The following is a 22324-nucleotide window of genomic DNA, read 5'->3' as shown; positions in this document are numbered from 1 at the left end:
GGGCACTACTCAAACAAGAGCTATTGCATGCTCAATCAATGACTATCCCAGAAAGAAGAAAACACTGCAGGAGCTCTAAGAAGCCTATTTGGATGAACAGAGAACTTCAAGAGGAACTAAGAAAGAAAAGGGAAATGGTCAGGAAATGGAGGAAAGGACCGAGCTCTAAAGAAGAGTACCTACAGGTTACTGTCAGGATCAGTCCCTTGATCTTTGCCATGTTTGCAGGTTGACCAGAGAGTCTCCATTTGTGTGTGTGTGTGTGTGTGTGTGTGTGTGTAAACTCCTTGTGCCTTTTATGACTCGGTAGTAACACTTTGTACCTCTGTAACTCTTTTGATGACCCTGAGCCATTTCACACCACATTCTCCCCTGCTGTGACACTTAGTTGCAAATGTTGCTCTGTGCCGTGTTATCTACAAAGAAGAGCGCCAATTGCAACAAGGACGCCAGAGCCAAAGACAGTCTGTCAGGAAGCCCAGGATGGCACCTGGAAGCGGAGGGGGGGTAATTCCTCCCTGGGAAAGTGGGGACATTTGGGTGGGAGAAATGCATTGATAACTGCTTGCCTTCACTGTATTGATTAGTCTCGATTTCAGATTATTTTTTGGTATTAACCTTTAAGCCTTTACGCGAGTTGGGACCCACATACTTGAGGGACCGCCTATCGCCCTATGTCCCCCGCAGGGCATTACGCTCTGTGGGGGGAAATCTGTCTTTCCCGGCACTAGAGAAGCACTTCTAGCCTCAACCAGGGCCAGGGCTTTTTCGGCCCTGGCCCCCACCTGGTGGAATGAGCTCCCGGGTGAGCTGCGGGCCCTGCGGGATTTGTCAGCATTCCACAGGGCCTGTAAAACGGAGCTCTTCCACCAGGTTTATGGTTGAGGCTGGGGTCTGCAAGGTAGAGCATTGCCCCCCCCGGGGGGTCCGAAGTATACAACATCTCCCCCATTATTGCTTTGGCAGGTGAGAGTAGATTGTGATTGGCTGCCGCCATGTTATGATTTTTAATGTCTTTTAATGGGGTTTTAATTGGGATTTTTAATACAACTGTTACCCACCACGAGCTTACCCAGGGAGTGGCGGAAAATAAATCAAATAATAATAATAATAAAAAGATGTTAGAGTGTTCAGAACTACTTCCAATAAAGCTTTCTATTAATATAGAAGCCTAGTTGTCTGCCTTTGACAGTAAGTCGAGACTCACAACGGTCTCTTTCCCTGCTGATGGCCAAAAACAGAGAGGGCCCAATTCTTCCTGACCTCCAGGAGGAGGACGGCTCAGATGTCTCGGACACCTAGGATGTGGGGACCGAGCTGCTCATCCGAGGGGACTTGGCGACTACCCGTACCGGGGCGCAAACCAGGACCACGACCCAGACGGTTGTCCAGTCTGGGATGGACAGAGTCCTGGAGAGCCCAGCGGCGCACTATTTTCTGAAGTGGCACATCACAGAGCGGCGACGCTTTTCCAGATACGATGACCCAGCGGCCAGGGTCAAGTGGGGACCAGTGCTCAGGCGGGGAGTCCCCGACCAAGAGACAGTGGTCCTCCTGGAAAATATGGACCTTTGCGATCAGATGGATCGGTTGCGAGAGTTGCTGGCTATGGTGACGGACGAGCTGGGCGAAGATTCGCAACGAGGCGCCCATTTATTTTTGGTCACGCTGCGCCGTCCAGCGCTGGTTCCAGAGGGCAGCCTGGCCATGGCTCTCCCAGCCCCAAGGGCAGAAGCTCAATGTCAAGTGCTAGAAGAACTCACAACGTACTTCTATAATAAGAAAGCTTTATTGGAAAGTTGCTTCAGTCACCATAACTAGCGAAGTCAAATCTGCCAAACATTACAACTGCAAACCCTTTTCAAGAGAATTCTCCCGCCCAAAACTTGAAGGTTCCCAAGGGGAGGGGGGAAGAGCTCCAGGTGCCCGGCTGGGCAATTACTGTTAGGAGGTTAGGAGTGTTACTTCTAGCGCGTCCTTGGACCGCTTGGCGCCCACTGACAAGATAACTGCTTTTGTTACAAAGAGCAGGCCTTGCCGGCCGGTTCAAAAAACAAATAGTTCACAGCAAATCATGATAACACAGGCACAGCAGACAAGTTTCGTTTTCAGGCAGACAGCTAAATATATTGGGTCGAGGTTACATAGAGACACTAAGGCTAAACAAACATGGAGAGACTCAGGTTAATATAAAAATCATGGCAGAGAGCAGGCACTGATCCTGATACTCAAGAGGCGGCCGTGCAAGCAGGAGCCGCGGGGTCCCTTCGCCTGGACACAGGGCAGCTGCGTGGGGGCCAACAACCGGGAGATGGACCAGCTCCCGTCCCGCTGAGGGGTGACGCTCGGGCTGGACCGCAGGTGCCACTGCCAGTAGTGGGGGCCGAGGTACACTACTACCACTGGTTCCGGACCCATTTCAATGGAGACCCAGAAGCGTTCCACAGGTTCCTGATCCAGCTCCAGGCCTACATGATGGAGGTTGGCCACACTTTCCCTGATGATGCTGACTGACTCCGCTTTGCAGGCGACTGCATTGACAGGGAATCAGCCAAATGGTTTTTGAGCCTCTACCGGTATACTCAGGCTGAGTTCCGAGACTACGACCGCTTCATCCGCTGCATGTGGGAGAGGTCCAAGGATCCTTTTGAAGTGGAAACGGCCGAAGAGAACCTACGCAGCCTAAAGCAGCAGTGCAGTACAATGGACTGCACCATTGAGCTTAAGCCAGGGAGCCCCTCCCACGAGTCAAACTGTACTCCATGAGTCCGCGGGAGATGCAGGAGCTGCGCGCCTTTCTAGACAAAAACTTGGCCAGGGGGTTTATCCGTCCCGCAACCTCCCCATGGTAGCGCCCATATTATTTGTGGGGGGGGAAAGACAGCACCCTAAGACTATGCACTTATAGAGGTTTAAATACTGTTTCCACGTCCAATGCCTACCCGTTGCCCTTGATCAAAGACTTGCTCAGCCACCTGGGGAAGGCACAAATTTTTACAAAATTGGATTTGAGAGAAGCTTACTACTGGGTGCAAATCAAGGAATGGCATGATTATCTGACTGCGTTCAACACCCCCTACGGGCAATTTGAGTACACCGACATGCCGTTCTGTTTGGCACCGGGCGTGTTCATGAATATAATTAATGAAGTAATGCACGATGGAGGGCCCCTTTGTATAATAGATCGTGAATTACTTCATTATTTGGATTTGGATTATTTGGTTTATTTGGATGATATTCTTCTGTACTCAGAAGAGCCTCTGAGCATTTGCAGTTAGTGCGGGAAGTATTGCGCCGTTTGCGAGCAAACCACCTCTATGCGAAACTTTCAAAAAGTGAATTCCACAAAGACTGTGTAGACTTCCTAGGGTACAGAGTGTCCCCGGCAGGCATTGAAATGGACCCCAGGAAAGTTTGGGACTTGCTAGCCTGGGAGCCGCCCCGCAGGTGCAAGCAATTACAAAGTTTCTTAGGCTTTGCAAACTTGTATCGGTCATTCATCCCCATTCATCCCCTTACTGACTTGTTAAAGACGAAAGGAGGGGGGGAAAGCAAGCATCCAAGCCGAGCGCTCCATTAGCCTGGTCAGACCAATGTCATATTGCCTTTGAACGCTTAAAAGCTCTGTTCACCACAGAGCCGGTGCTGGCTCACGCAGACCCTAACAAAACCTTCACAGTGCAGGTAGATTCCTTGGATGTGGCGATGGGGGCCGTGATCCTCCAGGAGGGGGAGGATTGCAAACTGCACCCACTGCATCATTTCCAAAAAATATTCAGGCCCTGAAAAAAATTGGGCGATTTGGGAAAATGAGACTGCAGAGAAAGCAGAAAGGCTCAGCGCCTATTTTACATTGGTTTTTATCCACAGGTCAAAGGGTTTAGGCACATCTAGAGATGGCAGTAGCCAAGGGATATTGTCTGGGTGGCAGGGTGACATGGACAAAGAGGTTGTCGAGAGGCATTTAGCTGCACTGGATGAGTTCAAATCCCCTGGGCTGGATGAAATGCACCCGAGAGTGCTCAAAGAACTTTCCAGAGAACTTGCAGAACCCTTGTTCACCATCTTCACCATCTCTTTAAGGACTGGAGATGTCCCGGAGGACTGGAAGAGAGCAAACGTTATTCTGATCTTCAAAAAAGGGAGGAAAGATGACCCGGGATACTACAGACCAGTGAGTCTGACCTCTGTTGTGGGGAAGATAATGGAGCAGATATTAAAGGGAGCAATCTGCAAACATCTGGAGGACAATTTGGTGATCCAAGGAAGTCAGCATGGATTTGTCTCCAACAGGTCCTGCCAGACCAGCCTGGTTTCCTTTTTTGACCAAGTAACAGGCTTGCTGGACAGTGGAAATTCAGTTGATGTCGTTTACTTGGATTTTAGTAAAGCTTTTGATAAGGTTCCCCAGGACGTTCTGATGGATAAATTGAAGAACTGCAATCTGGATTTTCAGATAGTTAGGTGGATAGGGAATTGGTTAGAGAACCGCACTCAAAGAGTTGTTGTCAATGGTGTTTCATCAGACTGGAGAGAGGTGAGTAGCGGGGTACCTCAGGGCTCGGTGCTTGGTCCGGTACTTTATAGCATATTTATTAATGATCTAGATGAGGAGAACAGGAGGCTGAGAGGGGACATGATAGCCCTCTTTAAGTATTTGAAAGGTTGTCTCTTGGAGGAGGGCAGGATGCTGTTTCCGTTGGCTGCTGAGGAAAGGACGCACAGTAATAGGTTTAAACTACAAGTACAACAATATAGGCTAGATATTTCACAGTCAGAGTGGTTCAGCAGTGGAATAGGCCGCCTAAGGGGGTGGTGAGCTCTCCCTCACTGGCAGTCTTCAAGCAAAGGTTGGATACACACTTTTCTTGGATGCTTTAGGATGCTTTGGGCTGATCCTGTGTAGAGCACGGGGTTGGACTAGATGGCCTGTATGGCCCCTTCCAACTCTATAATTCTATGATTCTATGACACTTTTTTATTCCTCAAATCATTTGACAGCTGCTTATGGAGCCACCTTGGCTTCCTTAGGCTCCTTCCATCCTTTCCTCTCAAGGGAATTGTTTGTGATTGAGCCTGACTTTTTGACTTTTAAGAAACTCCCAGCCCTTTAAGTCTTTCTGACCATGGGACTCTACCCAACATACCTTTAAGTCTGTTAAAATTTGCTTTCTTGAAGTCAAGTGTATACGTCCGACTATGTAAAGTTTTTCTCTTTCCCACAATTGAAAATTCCAAAAGCATATGGTCACTGCTACCAAGTGTGCCCACTATTTCCACCTCATCTACCAGTTCTTCCCTACTGATGAGGATCAATTCTAAAACAGCAGATCCCCTGCTTCCCCTCTCTACTTTCTGGGAAATGAAGCTGTCGGCAAGACCAGTTAAGAATTTAATGGTGTTTGTATTTTTAGCAGAGTTTGTCCTACAACAGATATCTGGGTAATTGACCACTGTTTACCCCCTTTTGGAAAATTGTGTAATTTGGTCAAGCAGTATCTCATTCCTCTGACTGGCTTGATGGTCTATAGCAGAACCGCACAATAATACCACTCTCATTTCCTACTCCTTTTATATTTACTCAAATACACTCAACAGAAGTTTCATGTTCAGGTACCAGTATTTCTTCACAAGTATAGTTTCTTAACATATATTGCTACACCTCCCCCCTTCTCTTCTTGTCTATCTCTTTTGAATAGATTGTACCCCTCGATTCTAGTATTCCAATTGTATTATCCCACCAAGTTTCTGTAATTCGTAGCCCCCTTCCTCTATTACGACTACTAGTTCCTCCTGCTTGTTTCCCATACTCTGTGCATTATTGTAGAGACATCGTAATCTATCATTTGTGTGCCTCAATGGTTTTTTGAACTTCCTTGTAAGCTTCTTTATCTAACATACCCTGTAGATTTGCGATCTTCTCATCTTCAGTTCTTGCCATCACACCAAGTTCTGAATTTACGTCTCGCTCACCCTTTTTGTTTAAAGCCTTCTTCACAAGATGTGCAAGGGTTCTCCCAAAAATATTTTTTCCATCCCTTCTGAGGTGCACATCATCTCAACCAGGATCCAGAAATCCAAACCATTCTCAACGACACCAGTGACATAGCCAGTCATTTACGTACATGATTTTTCTCTCTCTTCCTAAGCCATGGCCACTTACAGGAAGGACTGATGAAAACACAACCTGCGCTCCCAGGTCCTTTACCTTTTCCCCCAGATCCACAAAGTCTTAATATGTTCCATGCTCTGCTGGGCAGTATTATTTGTTCCTACATGGATGAAAAGAAGGGGGTTGTGGGCTAGATGAGCCTGTCCAACCGTGCACCAAGTAGGCAGCACAGCTCTCTAGACAACAAGCCTGGTCTACACACTTCAGCCTCTACACCTCTCAGCATGGAATCCCTAATTACCAGCACCCGTTTCTTTGTAGCCTTGGGAGCAGAACTACAACTCTCACCTGTGGGGGACTGTGAAATTTTTCCTGACCTTCGTTGGGTTGGCAGGGGAGAAGACCTAGAACTCTCACCTGTGGGGACTGTGACTTTTTTCCTGGGTGTAAACTGCACGGAGCTTTTATTCCAACCCCAGATCGATTCAGGCCCTGCCCTCTACACAGAATGCGATTTCCGTTTGGATTTTGGGCAATTTAAATTTTCCTTCTGCAGCAAGGATTGATCCGGAGTGACCCTACCTTTATTGTGCAATATCTCAGAGTGCTTTTAATCCTCAATATCCATTTGGGAAAGAAAGCTCCGTGGTAGAGAACCTCTGATAGGCTACACCTGGTCATGTGACATGCTTGCCTTAAAGGAGAAATTTCTCTCAACTTCGGTCAGTCCTGGATTTTTCCTCCCTCCTCTGCCTTTTTCAATCCTCTGCCCCACCCCTCCAAGAAAAGAAAGAGGCTCCCTGCCTGGCTCCTCTCCCCCCACCCTTCAAGAAAAGAAAGAAAGAGGCTTGGCTCCCCCCCCCCCACCTTCTGAACTACCTTAACCACTTGCAGAAGACTTTCCTATTTCAATGGGGGGGGGAGAAGATCTGAGTTCAAAGCGATCTGAATTCAACAAGATTGACAATGGAATAAAGAAAGTAAGTGCAGACTCTGCCCTGGTCTACGTTGGGGCTTACTCTTCATAGGGGATTGCACATGCTCCTGTGTTCCTGAATCAACCTCTTCAGGCAGATCTTCAAACCAATTGCTGAGCATCAGTGGGTCAGACCTTCTCCTCACTCTTCTACTCCTATGTTTGGAGTAATAAATGGAAGGATCCATTTATTACCCTCCTGTATTAGGTGCTCCTGATTTTGCTTTGATAGATTTAACTCCTTCTGCAGTGTAATCAATCGTTTCTCTAATCCCCGGACCTTCTCCTCCAGCAGAACCAGTAATTTACACTTGCTGCATTTGTAAAAATTGTCCCCCTGAGGTAAGAAGACAACCATTCCACAGATAGTACATGTTACTGCACGAGCTTCTTCAATCTTCATGTCACTTTGATTTATCTGAAATGCTCCACACATAGTCCTACACTTCACTGAACCCTTAGGCTTGATCCCCCAGTGAAGAGCCAACATCCAAGAATAGTGCTTGCACTTGGCCCCCTAACAGAGTATTCTGGTTTGATCCAGACTCCAAGAGTCCTTTTGGTTTTGTTAGTATTGTGCGCGCCTTTGGTGCACACCATTGGGAAGCAGGAGCCTTTTATAGCACAAAGGCCTACTCAGCAGAGGGCGGAGCTAGCAGTCAGCTCCTGAGTCAGCTTCTAATCCTTCCTCCTTCTCCCAGTACCTTCTGACACTATAGAAGCAACTGATCAATTCAATGAACTGCCACCTGACTCATACAAAACAATTTCTCTGCTGTGGTTTTTTTCTTGGGTTTGTTTTTTAGTTTGCCAAAAATCAATGGTCACTGTCTGGTTTTTATGTTTGTTTTTTGTATGAGCATATTAAGTTTATTAACTGCTGTGAAAGTCTTGGGTTTAGCTGGCATTTCTGCAACTTCAATTATTTCCATTTTTTTAAGGACACTTTGTGTAACATGTGAGAATGCAAAAAGTTTGTACAATTAAATGTTGGAATGTAGTGATTGGTAATTTGCTGTGGAGTGTACATTTAGTGGCAAATCCAAGCTTGTGTCAACATAATATATGAACAAACTCTCTAATTTATCTAATAATTAACCAGCTAGATAACACACATGTCTTATTGCAGACCTTATTGTTCTTAACTCCTATTATAATGTGAATTTTTTAGCCTGGCTACATAATCCGTAACATGGTGTCAGAATCATCTGCCTCCCGCTAGTTTCTGTTGTCACCCAGTTCCATTTTCAAAAGAGAAGCTGGAAACTGAGTTTTACCACTATATTAGTTTCCCACAGGACTCATTTGAAAGCTGCAGGCTGGTTTTGACAAGAAGGTTAGATCCACTGTCCAATAAACCTGGAGATTACAATTGCTTTTACCACTGTATTCTCCCTTCCCGTTTCTGTCATCAACCTGTATGACCCCAATTTAAAAAGAGCCCCAAATAGTAATCCATCACTTTTTGCTTGTGAATTTTTTCCTTGTTTCAAAAATATTGCCTTACCCTGTACTTCATAAAACTTCATGACCGCCAAATTACAGGGCTCTCTGGCTCGGAAATCATGGGGTTTTGTCTCATGCTGGATAATAAAGAAGTTTAACACTTCTTAAATTTGAAGAGAAATTAGTGCAGTTTGAAATTAGACTCCCAGAATGAGAAGGGGCCATCCAGGCCAGTCCAGCCTCCTGCTCAATGCAGGATCAACCTTAAGCATCCAGGATGTCTCTGTCCAGCTGCTGCTTGAAGACTGCCAGTGAGGGGGGCTCGCCACCTTCTTAGGCAGCTGATTCCACTACTGAACTATTTTTTCTGACAGTTTGAATGCTCATTCCTTTGAACTTGACTGGAGTTAAATCTTAGCTCACTGGGCTAACCTTAGGTAATTTGGAACCCTATCCTTATCCATGGTTCTTCTATGTATTTGTAAAACACCCCTGTGGGAGGAGCGTATCAAGGGTGTCCAAACTTGAATATGGGCCAATCAGGGTGCGGCCAGCACTTGCCGCACCCTGAATGCGCCGGCCCCTATGCTTGCCTCCCTCACAGGGTACCAATTATGGGGAGAGGAAGGAAAGGTGATTTTAAACCGCTTAGAGACACCTGAGGCCTGCTGGGTGACTGGGCCATTCCCAGTTCTCACAGAGCTCTCTCAGCTCCACCTCGCTCACAGGGTGTCTATTATGGGGAGGGACGGGGAAGGCAATTGGAAATTGCTGTGAGACACTGGAGGCTTGCTGGGGCTGAGAGAACTTAATTCCCAGTTCTCTCAGACCTCTCACAGCCTCGCATCCCTCACAGGTTGTCAGTTTTGGGGAGATGAAGGGAAAAGGTGTTTGTAAACCGCTTTGAGACTGCTTTTGGTAACAGTGTACAAATAGCAGGGTACAAAAACCCAGCTGTTCTTCTTCTAAGGGGAAACAGTGAAAGAAGCATATAGGCATATAACATTATATCAACAGTAAAAAAAATGGAGACAGAAGGAGCAGGGTGTCGCCCTCCCAAGCGGCCTCCTTCACAGGGTTCCTATTATGGGGACAGGAAGAGAAGGCAATTTTAAAATGCTTAGAGACACTTGAGGCCTGTTGGGCAATTGTGGGCCATTCTCAGTTCTCTCAGAGCTCTCAGCCCCACCTCCCTCACAGGTACCAGTTATGGGGAGAAGAACGGAAGGCAATTTTAAACTGCTTAGAGAAACCTGAGGCCTGCTGGTTGACTGTAGACCATTCCCAGTTCTCTCAGAGCTCTCTCTACCCCATCTCCCTCATGGGGAATCTGCTATGGGAAGAGGAAGGGAAGGCAATTTTAAACTGCTTTGAGACACCTGAGGCCTGCTGGTTGACTGTGGGCCATTCCCAGTTCTCACAGAGCTCTCTCAGCTCCACTTCACTCACAGGATGTCTGTAATGGGGAGAGAAAGGGAAGGCAATTGGAAATTGTTTGGAGACACCTGAGGCCTGATGGGTCACTGCAGCCCATTCCCAGTTCTCTCAGACCTCTCAAAGCCCCACATCCCTCACAGGTTGTCTATTGTGGGGTATTTGTAATCACTGATTGGTTCAAAATTGAGAAAGGAGTTCTGCAAGGCTCCTTGCCTATTTAATTTTTATGCGGAGCATATCATGAGGAAGGCGGGGTTAGATGAGTCACAAATTGGGATTAAGACTGCAGGGAGAAATATCAACAACCTCAGATATGCAGATGATACCACTCTACTGGTAGAAAGTGAAGAGGAACTAAAGAGCCTGTTGATGTGGGTGAAGGAGGAGAGTGTAAAAGTTGGCTTGAAACTCAACATCAAGAAAACTAAGATGATGGCATCTGACTCTTACAATTCCTGGGGAAGAAATGGAGTTAGTGACAGATTTTATTTTCCTGGGCTCCAAGATCACTGCAGATCGGGACTGCAGCAAAGAAATTGAAAGACGTTTGCTCCTGGGGAGGAAAGCTATGGCAAATCTAGACAGCATCCTAAAACGCAGAGACATCACCCTGCCAACAAAAGTGTATTTAGGCAAGGCTATGGTATTCCCCCCCCTTCAAGGATCGCTGCCTTGTTGTGGCGAGGGGGCTTGCGTAGTTCAGTGAAGCTATGAGCTATGCCGTGCAGGGCCACCCAAGACGGACAGGTCATAGCTGAGAGCTCTGACAAAAGGTGATCCACTGGAGAAGGCAATGGCAAACCACTCCAGTATCTTTGCCATGAAAACTCTATGGACAGTTCCAATAGGCATAACGATATGACGCTGGAAGATGAGCCCCTCAGGTCGGAAGGTGTCCAATATGCTACTGGGGATGAGCAGACGGCTAGTACGAGTAGCGCCAGAATGAATGAAGCGGCTGGGCCAAAGCCGAAAGGACGCTCAGTTGTGGAAGTAACTGGTGGCGAAAAGACAGTCCGATGCTGTAAAGATTTTTATTCCATAGGAACCTGGAACGTCAGATCCATGAATCAAGGCAAGCTGGACGTGGTTAAACAAGAAATGAGAAGACTGAACATCGACATTTTAGGAATCAGTGAACTAAAATGGACAGGAATGGGTGAATTTAATTCAGATGACCATCAGGTATACTACTGTGGACAAGAATCTCGCAGAAGAAATGGAGTAGCATTCATAATCAATAAGAGAGTAGGAAAAGCAGTCTTGGGATACAATCCCCAAAATGACAGAATGATCTCAGTTCGAATCCAAGGCAAACCATTCAACATCACAGTGATCCAGGTCTACGCCCCAACCACTGCTGCTGAAGAGGATGAAGTTGATCAGTTCTATGAAGCCCTACAACACCTTCTAGAAGCAACGCCCAAAAATGATGTGCTTATCATCATGGGGGATTGGAATGCTAAAGTAGGAAGCCAAAAGATAACCGGGATAACAGGCAAGTTTGGCCTTGGAGTACAAAATGAAGCAGGGCACAGGCTGGTAGAATTTTGTCAAGAGAATACAATGGTCATAGCAAACACTCTTTTCCAGCAACCCAAGAGACGACTCTACACATGGACATCACCAGACGGTCAACACAGAAATCAGATTGACTATGTGCTCTGCAGCCAAAGATGGAAAAGTTCTATCCAGTCAATAAAAACAAGACCAGGAGCTGATTATGGTTCAGATCATGAGCTTCTTGTTGCAAAATTTAGGCTTAAATTGAAGAAAGTAGGGAAAAGCACTAGGCCACTCAGGTATGAACTAAATCATATCCCTGACGAATACACAGTGGAGGTGACAAATAGATTTAAGGAATTAGATCTGATAGACAGAGTGCCTGAAGAATTATGGACGGAGGTTCGCAACATTGTACAAGAGGTAGCAACTAAAACCATCCCAAAGAAAAAGAAATGCAAGAAATCAAAATGGCTGTCTGAGGAAGCTAAGGAGAGAAGGGAAGTGAAAGGCAAGGGAGAAAGAGAAAGATACACCCAATTGAATGCAGAATTCCAGAGAAAAGCTAGAAGAGATAAGAATGCCTTCTTAAATGAACAGTGCAAACAAATAGAAGAAAACAATAGAATGGGGAGGACCAGAGATCTTTTCAAGAAAATTGGAGATATGAAGAGAACGTTTCATGCAAAGATGGGTATGATAAGGGACCAAAATGGTAGGGACCTCACAGAAGCAGAAGAGATCAAACAAAGGTGGCAAAATTATACAGAAGAACTATACAAGAGCGAGCTTAACATCCCTGATGACCACAATGGGGTAGTTACTGACCTGGAGCCAGACATCCTGGAATGTGAAGTCAAATGGGCCTTAGGAAGTCTGAGCAACAATAAAGCTAGTGGTAGTGACAGCATTCCAGTTGAACTATTCAAAATCTTAAAGGACGATGCAGTAAAAGTGCTACACTCAATATGCCAGCAAATTTGGAAAACTCAACAATGGCCACAGGATTGGAAAAGGTCAGTTTACATTCCAATCCCAAAGAAGGGCAATGCCAAAGAATGTTCAAACTACCGCACCATCGCACTAATTTCTCATGCTAGCAAAGTTATGCTCAAAATCCTACAAGCTAGGCTCCAGCAATATTTGGACCGAGAACTTCCAGAAATACAGGCAGGATTTCGAAGAGGCAGAGGAACTAGAGATCAAATTGCCAACATACGCTGGATCATGGAGAAAGCTAGGGAGTACCAGAAGAACGTCTACTTCTGCTTCATTAACTATGCTAAAGCCTTTGATTGTGTGGATCACAACAAATTGTGGCAAGTTCTTAAAGAGATGGGAATACCAGAGCATCTTATTTGTCTCTTGAGAAATTTATATGCAGGTCAAGAAGCAACAGTGAGAACTGAACATGGAATCACTGACTGGTTCAAAATTGAGAAAGGAGTTCGGCAAGGCTGTATACTGTCGCCTTGCCTATTTAACTTGTATGCAGAGCACATCATGAGAAATGCGGGATTAGAGGAGTCACAAATTGGGATCAAGATTGCAGGGAGAAATATCAACAACCTCAGATATGCAGATGATACCACTCTAATGGCAGAAAGTGAAGAGGAACTAAAGAGCCTGTTGATGCGGGTGAAGGAGGAGAGTGCCAAAGTTGGCTTGAAACTCAACATCAAGAAAACAAAGATCATGGCATCCGGCCCTCTCAATTCCTGGCAAATAGAAGGGGAAGAAATGGAGATAGTGACAGATTTTATTTTCCTGGGCTCCAAGATCACTGCAGATGGGGACTGCAGCAAAGAAATTAAAAGACGCTTGCTCCTGGGGAGGAAAGCTATGGCAAATCTAGACAGCATCCTAAAAAGCAGAGACATCACCCTGCCAACAAAAGTGCGTTTAGTCAAGGCTATGGTCTTGCAATGTATGGCTGCGAAAGTTGGACCATAAGGAAGGCCGAGCGTTAAAGAATTGAGGCTTTTGAACTCTGGTGCTGGAGAAGACTCTTGCGAGTCCCTTGGACTGCAAGGCGAACAAACCGGTCAGTCCTAGAGGAGATCAGCCCTGACTGCTCTTTAGAAGGCCAGATCCTGAAGATGAAACTCAAATATTTTGGCCACCTCATGAGAAGGAAGGACTCCCTGGAGAAGAGCCTAATGCTGGGAGAGATCGAGGGCAAAAGAAGAAGGGGACGACAGAGAATGAGGTGGATGGATGGAGTCACTGAAGCAGTAGGTGCAAACTTAAATGGACTCCGGGGAATGGTAGAGGACAGGAAGGCCTGGAGGATCATTGTCCATGGGGTCGCGATGGGTCGGACACGACTTCGCACATAACAACAACAATGGTATTCCCAGTTGCAATGTATGGCTGCGAAAGTTGGACCATAAGGAAGGCCTAGCATCAAAGAATTGAGGCTTTTGGTGGTGGAGAAGACTCTTGTGAGTTCCCTGGCCTGGAAGATCATTGTCCATGGAGTCGCGATGGGTCAGACACAACTTCGCTATTAACAACAACAATACAGGGCACCCAAATCAAGCAATACAAATCATTTAAGTACTTAGGTGTGACATTCTCTGAGACCCTGTCATGGAACGCCCACATAGCATCCCTAAAAGCCTCAGCAATAAAGACTTTGGGGGAAATCATGAGATTTTACCATACAAAGGGGGGACACCTCATAGACCCACTATCAAACTGTTTACAACTAAAATCATCCACAGCTTCCTGCATGGCACTGAAGTTTGGGACAGAAAGGAGCATACACTCAGTGGCTTAGAATCCATTCAGAACACCTTCATGAGATTTGTCTTAGCTCTTCCCAAAGGGGCACCAGCTGCCTTGATGAGGGCAGAGCTTGGACTTCCCGCTTTTAGCGCTCACGCTCATCTAGCCCTGCTAAAATGGTGGAAGAAAAATATACTGTCTACTGTCTTTTAGCCATCAGTGCTTTAACTCTGACATAGAAGTTAAAGGGCCACTTTCTGCCTTCCTTATGGTATTGTTTCACATTCCTTATGGTATTGTTTCACATTACACTGTCCCAGATGATTTATTAGCAGAACTAGGAAATAATAAAGATCTAAGAGGATGCAAAAATCTTTAGTTGTGCAGTCTAGGTGTAGTCCTTTAAAAAGATCACAGCAGAGCCCTGTATCTGGTTAATATAAACCAGAGCAAGCTAAGGGTAGCGTTTTCAGCCCTGAGGTTTCCGTCAATACCTTCTTCTGACTTGGAGATATGCTCAAATGCCTCTTTTACAACATCTCTGTATCTGTGGGAACCCAGTAGTTGAAGATCTGCCACACTATCTATTGGAATGTCCACTTTAACACAGATCCAAGGAGGAATTATTCCAGTGGCATGTTCCTCAGCTCATGATAAATTAAGGTATCAATCAATCAATATTTATTTACAGTTAATCAGACCAAAATTCAAATTCATGCAATTAAAAATTAAGACAATTTAAAAAGAGAAAAAAACAGTAATAGTATTATAAAAAATTTAAAAGATCTGGCGACATAAAAGCTTTAAGATGTTAGATTAAATATTTAAGACATAGTTTAAGTTGCCAGTAACAATTGGCTCTTTGTACTTCTGAAGTTGGATCAGAGAGAAATTTTCTGATCCACATACATAGTACGCAATTTCATGGCGGCAGTGCAAATTTAGCTGTGCAGAGAGTTATTTGCCTGTCTTCGTCTTGAAGCAGCACCTTGATTTTCTCCTTTGGGGAGAATCTTGGGTAGGTGTTCAAAATTGGCTGAATAAAGTTACATCTGATAGCATCATAAATGGGGCTGAACAGAAGCACATGTTTGTCTGACTCTATCCATCTGCTGGCACAAGGACAGAGTCGCTGAGCAAGGGGTGTTTTTTTGTGACGCCTCTCCAACACAGCTGTAGGAAGAGCTGAGCATCTTGCTTGGGCAAAGGCCCTTCTATGGGTGTGAAGTTCTAGGTCTGACAGATATGGGGCTAGAACAAGCTTGTATCGGATCCTATCTGGACACAGAAACTCTGGTGTTTTGTCGAATCACTTTGCCGAATAATGTCCTTGGCCCTAGCTAATGAGCAGAATGTATGGGTTAAGTGCAATTTTTTATTCTTGTTAGGTGATAACTGAAACAGATCTGTGTTTGTTTTGAACAATTTTATTGTTGTCTGATCTTGTGATGGCCTATGGACTAGTGCAATAAAGTTTTGACTTTGACACAAGAAGGGAAATGAGGTTGAACTCTGAACTGGGAGGAATTGGTTGCCATATTATTTCCCCCTAAGAAGAATCCCCAGTCAGATTTTGCCTTCCCATATCTGAAGACATGGCTCTGAAAAGCTCATCTGTAACCACTATGCCACAATTCCCAAAGGAACTCCCACACTGAGTGAACATTCCAAACCACAGGTTCTTGACACCCATCTCTCCACACCCATGCACTCATTTGTCACCACACCACCACAGCCCCTCAATGCACACATTCAACCCCATATTATTTACAGACTTGACAACCCCTTCCCAATGCCAAGCTCTCTCTATCTTAATCACTCTCTTCCTTCCTACCTGCCTCTCTCCTTGCTATTTTCTCCCATCCCCCCCCTGCTAGCACCCGTAGTATCAGCTACAACTAGTTTATTTATAATCTGTAATCATAAATAAAGAGCCTCTTGTGGCGCAGAGAGGTAAGGCAGCAGAAATGTTGTCTGAAGCTGTCTGCCCATGAGGTTGGGCGTTCAATCCCAGCAGCCGGCTCAAGGTTGACTCAGCCTTCCATCCTTCCGAGGTCGGTAAAATCAGTACCCAGCTTGCTGCTGGGGGGTAAACGGTAATGACTGGGGAAGGCACTGGCAAAACCACCCCGTATTGAGTCTGCCATGAAAATGCTAGAGGGCGTCACCCCAAGGGTCAGACATGACTCGGTGCTTGCACAGGTTATACCGTTACCTTTACTCATGAATAAAGCCCGTAAGGGGTGGTGCAAGGAATGTACACTCACCCCACTTCTGACTGGCCATCAGTCCCACTCCTGGGCACATCCTCCTCCATTGCCATCCTGCTTCCCTAGACTGCTGGCAAGATGTGAGGCAGCCAGAGAGCAGGAGCTGGGAGGAGGGGGAAGGCCTGAGAACACAGCCAGGACCAGTGCCTGGGAGGGAAGAGAGGTGAGTCCCTGCCAGCATTCCCCTCTACCCCAAGAAGGCATGCCATGGCCTTTCTCAGCCTTGGTGAGCCTGCCCAGGGCAGAAGAGAGGGGAGTCCCTGCCAGCACTCCCTCCCCACCGCAAGAAGGCGCACCGCAGCCTTTCTCGGCCTTGGTGGGCCTGCCCGCGGAGAGGGTGGGGGGTGGAGAGTCCCTGCCATGTTTTCCCCCTTTGGTGAGCCTACCGAGGGGGGAGGGGGAGGCAAGTCCCTGCCAGTGCTACCCTATGCTCCAAGATGGTGCACCGCAGCCTCTCCAGTCCTGGGCTGGTCTACCCTGGGCAAGGGGAGAGAGGGCTAGCGCCCATTGTATTTTAAATTACACTGGGCTATTTTGCTAGTAAATAAATAATGATATTCATACTGACAAGTTGGTAGGATGTGATATGGATCCTATTACAATTAGGTGGATTGAGAACCAGTTGTCAGATCACACCCAAAGAGTATTTGTAAATGGTTCATCATCTTCTTGGAGAGGCATGATGAGGTGGAGTACTTCAGGGATCTGTCCTAGGCCCTGTGTTGTTAAACATATTTATATGTGATTTCGATGAAGGAATAGAGGGAGTATTTATTAAATTTGCAGGTGACAATAAACTGGAAGAGGTAGCAAACACACCAGAAGACAGGATCAGAATGATCTTGATAGGCTAGAAACTGGGCTAAAATGAATAAAAAGGGCCATTCCACAGATTAAAAAAATCAGTGTTAGGCCAGTGCAATGGCGTAATGCTAAGAATCCCCGTACCTCCTGCAATTCCTCACCTGCTGGCTCCTCTGCTGCCATCTAGCACTTCCTACCCTTTCACATAGCTGCTTGAAATGGCAGAAGAGGAGAACGCACTAGACATGATCCTCTCTTCCTCCTGTCAATCAAGACAGGTGGCCAATCACTTTTCTCGCTCTTTTAAAGGGACTGCGATGCCCGCTAATTTTTTTTTTATGAGACTTATTCATTTAAACGCATATGTGTTTATTCATAGATGCATAGGGCTCCTTTCACTGCAAGTCCTCTTGCAATCCAGAGCCTTGAAGATTTAAAGGGTGGGCGCGTTTTTGTTTGTTTGGTGGGGAAAGAGGCATGCTTTATGGGCAAACTGGTGGGGAAAAGTTTACTTTGTGCTCTGCCTGGGCGATTGTGTGTCTATTTGTTGTAGTTGTAGATGGCTTGTCTTTTTTGTGGAATTCTTACCAAGTGGGTAGATTCCTTGTAGAAATGTCCAGTTCAGAACGTTTCTCCTTGAGCACCTTCTGTTTGTAGTACAAAACACTGATCAGATGTTTGAGTAGTTTCTTGGATAAACTGGCACACAGCTTTTCTGCATAGTGTGTAGGATAAGTGGATTGCTTTGGATTCTTAATCCTCAGTCTTTTAGGTAAAATGTCCAGACATTTGCATTTAGTAAGAAAGGAAAGAGAACTGCATTCGGATGAACGAAAGACTCAGTTTCTTTTGACATCCCAGAACCCTGATATAATTGAACCAGTAGCAAAGTTTTTACATCTTGCCATGAGAAATCGTGAATGTATCATGTCTAAAGCATGATCTGTTCCTTTGTTTTCTCTAGCAGTGGATCCTTTTGCACTTTCCCTTCTTGTATTGTACTTTTATATGCTATTAAAGGCTTGTTGTTGTTGTTGAAAGGAAATAGCAGTCTGTACCTGTGCAAGTTTCTTTGTAAGGTTGATGGAGTTCCATTAGAAGCGGCTAAATTTGGTGCCTTCCATAAGGATAGATTCAAGTTGGTAGCCATGTTGGTCTGAAGTAGCACATTTGTGGCACAAGGGGGATTTGTGATATTGTTACCCGCCACGAGCCGCAAGGGAGTGGTGGGATATAAATATAATAATGATAATGATAATAATAATAATAATAACAACAACAACAACAACAACAACAAAAGCAGAGTCCAGTAGCACCTTTAAGACCAACAAAGATTTATTGCCACTGTGGGATGGTAGGCCAGACTGGATTCTGGAGATTTTTGGTCTGTGGGGGGATCACTTTGGCATGAAATTGGGGTCACTGTGGACAGGCAGGTAGTTGTGAGTTCCTGCATTGTACAGGAGGTTGGACTAGATGATCCTGGAGATCCCATCCAACTCTGTGATTTATATACTACCTTTCTCCCAGGCATCCTGGGACCCAAAGCAGAAGCATTAAAAACTGTGGCTCTCCAATCCTGGAAGTCTTGACCTTAGTAGTTTCACCTCATATACCTTGTTCATCTAGTCCTTCTCAAAACCTCTCCTGTCTCCAGCTGGCTCCTCCAAGTTTTCATCTTCCAAGCTCTTTGTGTGGGCAAACGGTGAACTTTTACTGATCTTCTCTTGCATTACTATTCTCCTTCAGCATCCTGGTCTTATTCTCTATCCCACAAGAAAACACTGGGAAAGGAAGGCAATGACCATTCTTCAAGATTGACCCCAATCAACAAATCTGCCTCCAAATATGATGGTTCTATCACATTGTGGCTTTGTCCTCTTTGTCCTCTATTGCAGTGGTCCCCAACCTTTTTATCACCGGGGACTACTCAACGCCGGGGGCCACTCACCGGGGACCACTCAATGCCTTTTACTGAGGCCCGGTGGGGGGGGGGGTAGTTTACTCCTCTACTCTCAACCACTGCCCTAACGCTCTCTGGTCGCTATGGTAATGTTTAAACATCCCTTCAAAATAAGATACAGACACACCACAACAATGAAGTGTGTTGTAAAGGGCTGGGGGGGATGAAGTAAAGAGCCGGGGGGGGGAGAAGGCGTCCTTCGGGGCCCACCTCCACTTAGTCGAAGGACCACATGTGGTCCGCGGCCCACAGGTTGGGGATCGCTACTCTATTGGATTGTCCAATCCCCTTGTAAAACCACATTTTGAGTATGGTTCTAGATGGCATTCTGCAGTGTGACCATTCAGAACACCATAAAGAACACTTGTTTAATCTCCATGAAGAAATCAACTGCATCCCTCCCCAATGAAACAAGCAGCAACACAGAAAGCTAAGGAGGAAGAGGTGATTGTGTCCCAGCATAGTTTCATCAGTGGTAGAGGGGGATGCTGCAATGGGAGTGGATCCCCCCGTGGTCTCTTTTGCACCCCAGGACCTGTGTTTTCAGTTGCAACTGATTCCTTTCCAAGAACCAGAAATTCTGGTAGGGTGGGGGTGAATCAACCCTTTTGTCACCAATCCCTGCCTGTACTCAACATAGTATGAGCTAAAGCTTGGACCAAGTAGACAAACACATACTGGTGTCCCAGGGACTTCGTGATTTCAGTTGGGTTCCAGAGGGAGGGTACCTCTTTAATTCTTCATGAAGGAAGGAATAGCTTCAGCTCCCATTATAAATCTGAATTCAGCTATAGCCATTACTAGTTAAATATTTCCCTAAGTAAACGCAGCAACTCCTGCTCTGAGAGTTGATTCCAACTCACCCCATACAATTGCATCTTGGCACTACAGCTTTCATGTGCTGTGCAACCTACCCCAAACCTGAATGTGATTACACAGTAACACACACTAGATCATAGTGTTGCAGGTCCCCATATGCTTATTTTACAGCAGACAATGCCTGAAGTTACTGCTTCTGCTTCTGCTGCAGATCTTTTGCTGCCACTAATCAAACGTACAACCTCTGCCCAACTGCAGAGGCCCATCCCATGATCACCCGGACTTTCTCTGATGCAGCTTTTCTCAACTTTTTTACCACTGAGAAATTACCCTGAAACATTCTTCAGGTTCCAAGAAACCCCAGAAGTGATGTCAGCAGGCCACACCTCCCTGCCATGCCAGTAACATGTCACCAGAAGAGACATCACCCAGAAACTCCCATCGGATGTGACTTCACCAGATCCTAGAGCACAGGAAGTGACAGCACAGAAATATTTTCAGATGATTTGTGAATAGAACCACATTGGGCTGGGCTTCGTGAAGCTACCTGGGCAAAAACAAGCCGCCCTGGCTGGCTGGGTTTGTTACAACTTCCCACCCCCTCATGGCTCTAAATTTTTTTAATGCAGACTCGCAATGGAGCATGCAGTGAGAGATAGCGCCCAGTGCCCCTCCTTTCCCTTCCTGAGACCATGCTGAGAAGGGGGCATCTGCAGCACTTCCTCTTTAACCTCCCCCAAGAGCAGCTGGAGGAGGACAGGATTGTGCCCAAGAAGACACAACACAACACTCCATCCTTGCCTGAATGTAGAGCAGCTGCAGTTTCAGGGAGAGGCTAGGAGGAGAGAGCGCTCTGTCCCCCACACACCCCCATGCCAGAAATGGGAACAGGGCTGGAATAGGCATCCTCTGCTCCATCGCCCCCTGCCACTCTCCCAACACAGTTACCATAAAATGAGAGTACTTACCTTTCTAGACTCTACTTCTCTAGTCACTACCACGTGCAACAAAACTAACCCTTCCAAGCCCATCATTGGCCATGGCGGGGGGGAGGGTCAACATGACCACATATGGGCATATTACCAGATAATTTTAAAATAAATATATACAAAATAACTCCTACCCAGTTGGTGAAACCTGCTCTAATGAAACTGTAGAGTTGCTAGAGTGGTAAAGAATACAACTTTTCCTAATCTCATTAACAGATCTTGCATCTGGAATGCCATGGAAGCAGCAGTAAGATTGGAAACCAAGAGTGAAGAATCCAAGGAGAGTCCTAGGAGAGTTGTTGCTTGTTCCAAGGCAAGCCAAAAAATGTAACACATTTGCATGTCACACTCCCTTGAGCCTGACCCATGTTTGTGGCGGAATCTGAGCCAGAAGAATGTTCCATATTTAATTCTTTGGAGCAAACTTGGGAATTTTAATTTCCAACGTGGAAATGCTGCCTATCCCTCCCTTCTTCATAGCCCATTAAAGGAAATGAAAATTCATGAGAGAATGTTTGTGTACCACAAGTGTACTACAAAGGAACCTCTCCTCTGTAGGGCATAGAGATGGCACCCAGCTCAAGGGCCACTGAGCAGCGAGTACAGATCCACTTCCTACAAGATTGCTGTGGCTTCCAACTGGACATTCAGAGTCACTGGAGGGAATCAGGAAATGTGAGTTAAAAATAAATACATCTATGTGGCCTAAGGTTTGCCAGCCGCCTGGTGGGGCCTGGAGATCTCCCAGATGTACAAATGATTTCCCAGATGACAGAAATTCCCCTGGAAAAACTGCTTTGGAGGGTGGACTAATTGTATCATTGTACTATGCTGAAGTTTCTCCCATCCTCAAACCCTCCCCATCCCAGCTCTATCCCTAAAATCTCTAGATCAAGGTTTTTCAACCAGTGTTTTATGAAACCCTGAGGTTTCTTGATAGCCCTGGAAGGATTTCCCAAATGGGTGTGAATTAATTATTTTTTGTATATTTTTTAAATGTATTAAACATTTATCAGACAATATGACCATATCCTATCTTCTACTGCCACCATGAACCTTTCCTTGCCTTCCTCTAAGTGACAACCTTTCAAATACTTAAAGAGGGCTATCATGTCCCCTCCTCCTCTCCAAGCTGAACATTCCCAAGTCCCTCAGCCTTTCCTCATAGGGCTTGGTCCCTAGGCCTCGGATCATTCTCGTTACTCTCCTCTAAACGCTTTTGGAAGTGCGGCCTCCAGAATTGCACACTCCAGATAGGGAGTGGTATACAGTGGG

At 45.9% G+C, this 22324-nt stretch overlaps 1 protein-coding gene across 27 annotated transcripts in view; it reads left to right on the top strand.

Moving 5' to 3' along the window:
* MSI2 (musashi RNA binding protein 2) overlaps window positions 1–22324 on the top strand; it is an 833820-nt gene that overhangs the window by 775832 nt on the left and 35664 nt on the right. For 5 of the 27 annotated variants that reach the window (XR_013226808.1, XR_013226807.1, XR_013226809.1 and 2 more), the window contains 2 exons: window positions 21266–21362; window positions 21608–21724. The exons of 20 other annotated variants lie outside the window; for them this stretch is intronic. Coding sequence is in view for 2 of the 7 variants with exons in the window: in XM_077312094.1 (XP_077168209.1) it covers window positions 4084–4130 (47 nt within the window). In the remaining 5 variants the exon portion in view is untranslated. Of the gene's footprint in view, window positions 1–4083; window positions 4146–21265; window positions 21363–21607; window positions 21725–22324 lie in introns of those variants that run through there. 2 more of the 27 variants (XM_077312094.1, XM_077312096.1) reach the window with 1 other exon arrangement.

The sequence above is a fragment of the Paroedura picta genome, chromosome 15 (genome assembly GCF_049243985.1).
Source record: "Paroedura picta isolate Pp20150507F chromosome 15, Ppicta_v3.0, whole genome shotgun sequence".
NCBI classification, from domain to species: domain Eukaryota; kingdom Metazoa; phylum Chordata; class Lepidosauria; order Squamata; family Gekkonidae; genus Paroedura; species Paroedura picta.
This window is presented reverse-complemented; position numbering and strand designations above follow the sequence as displayed.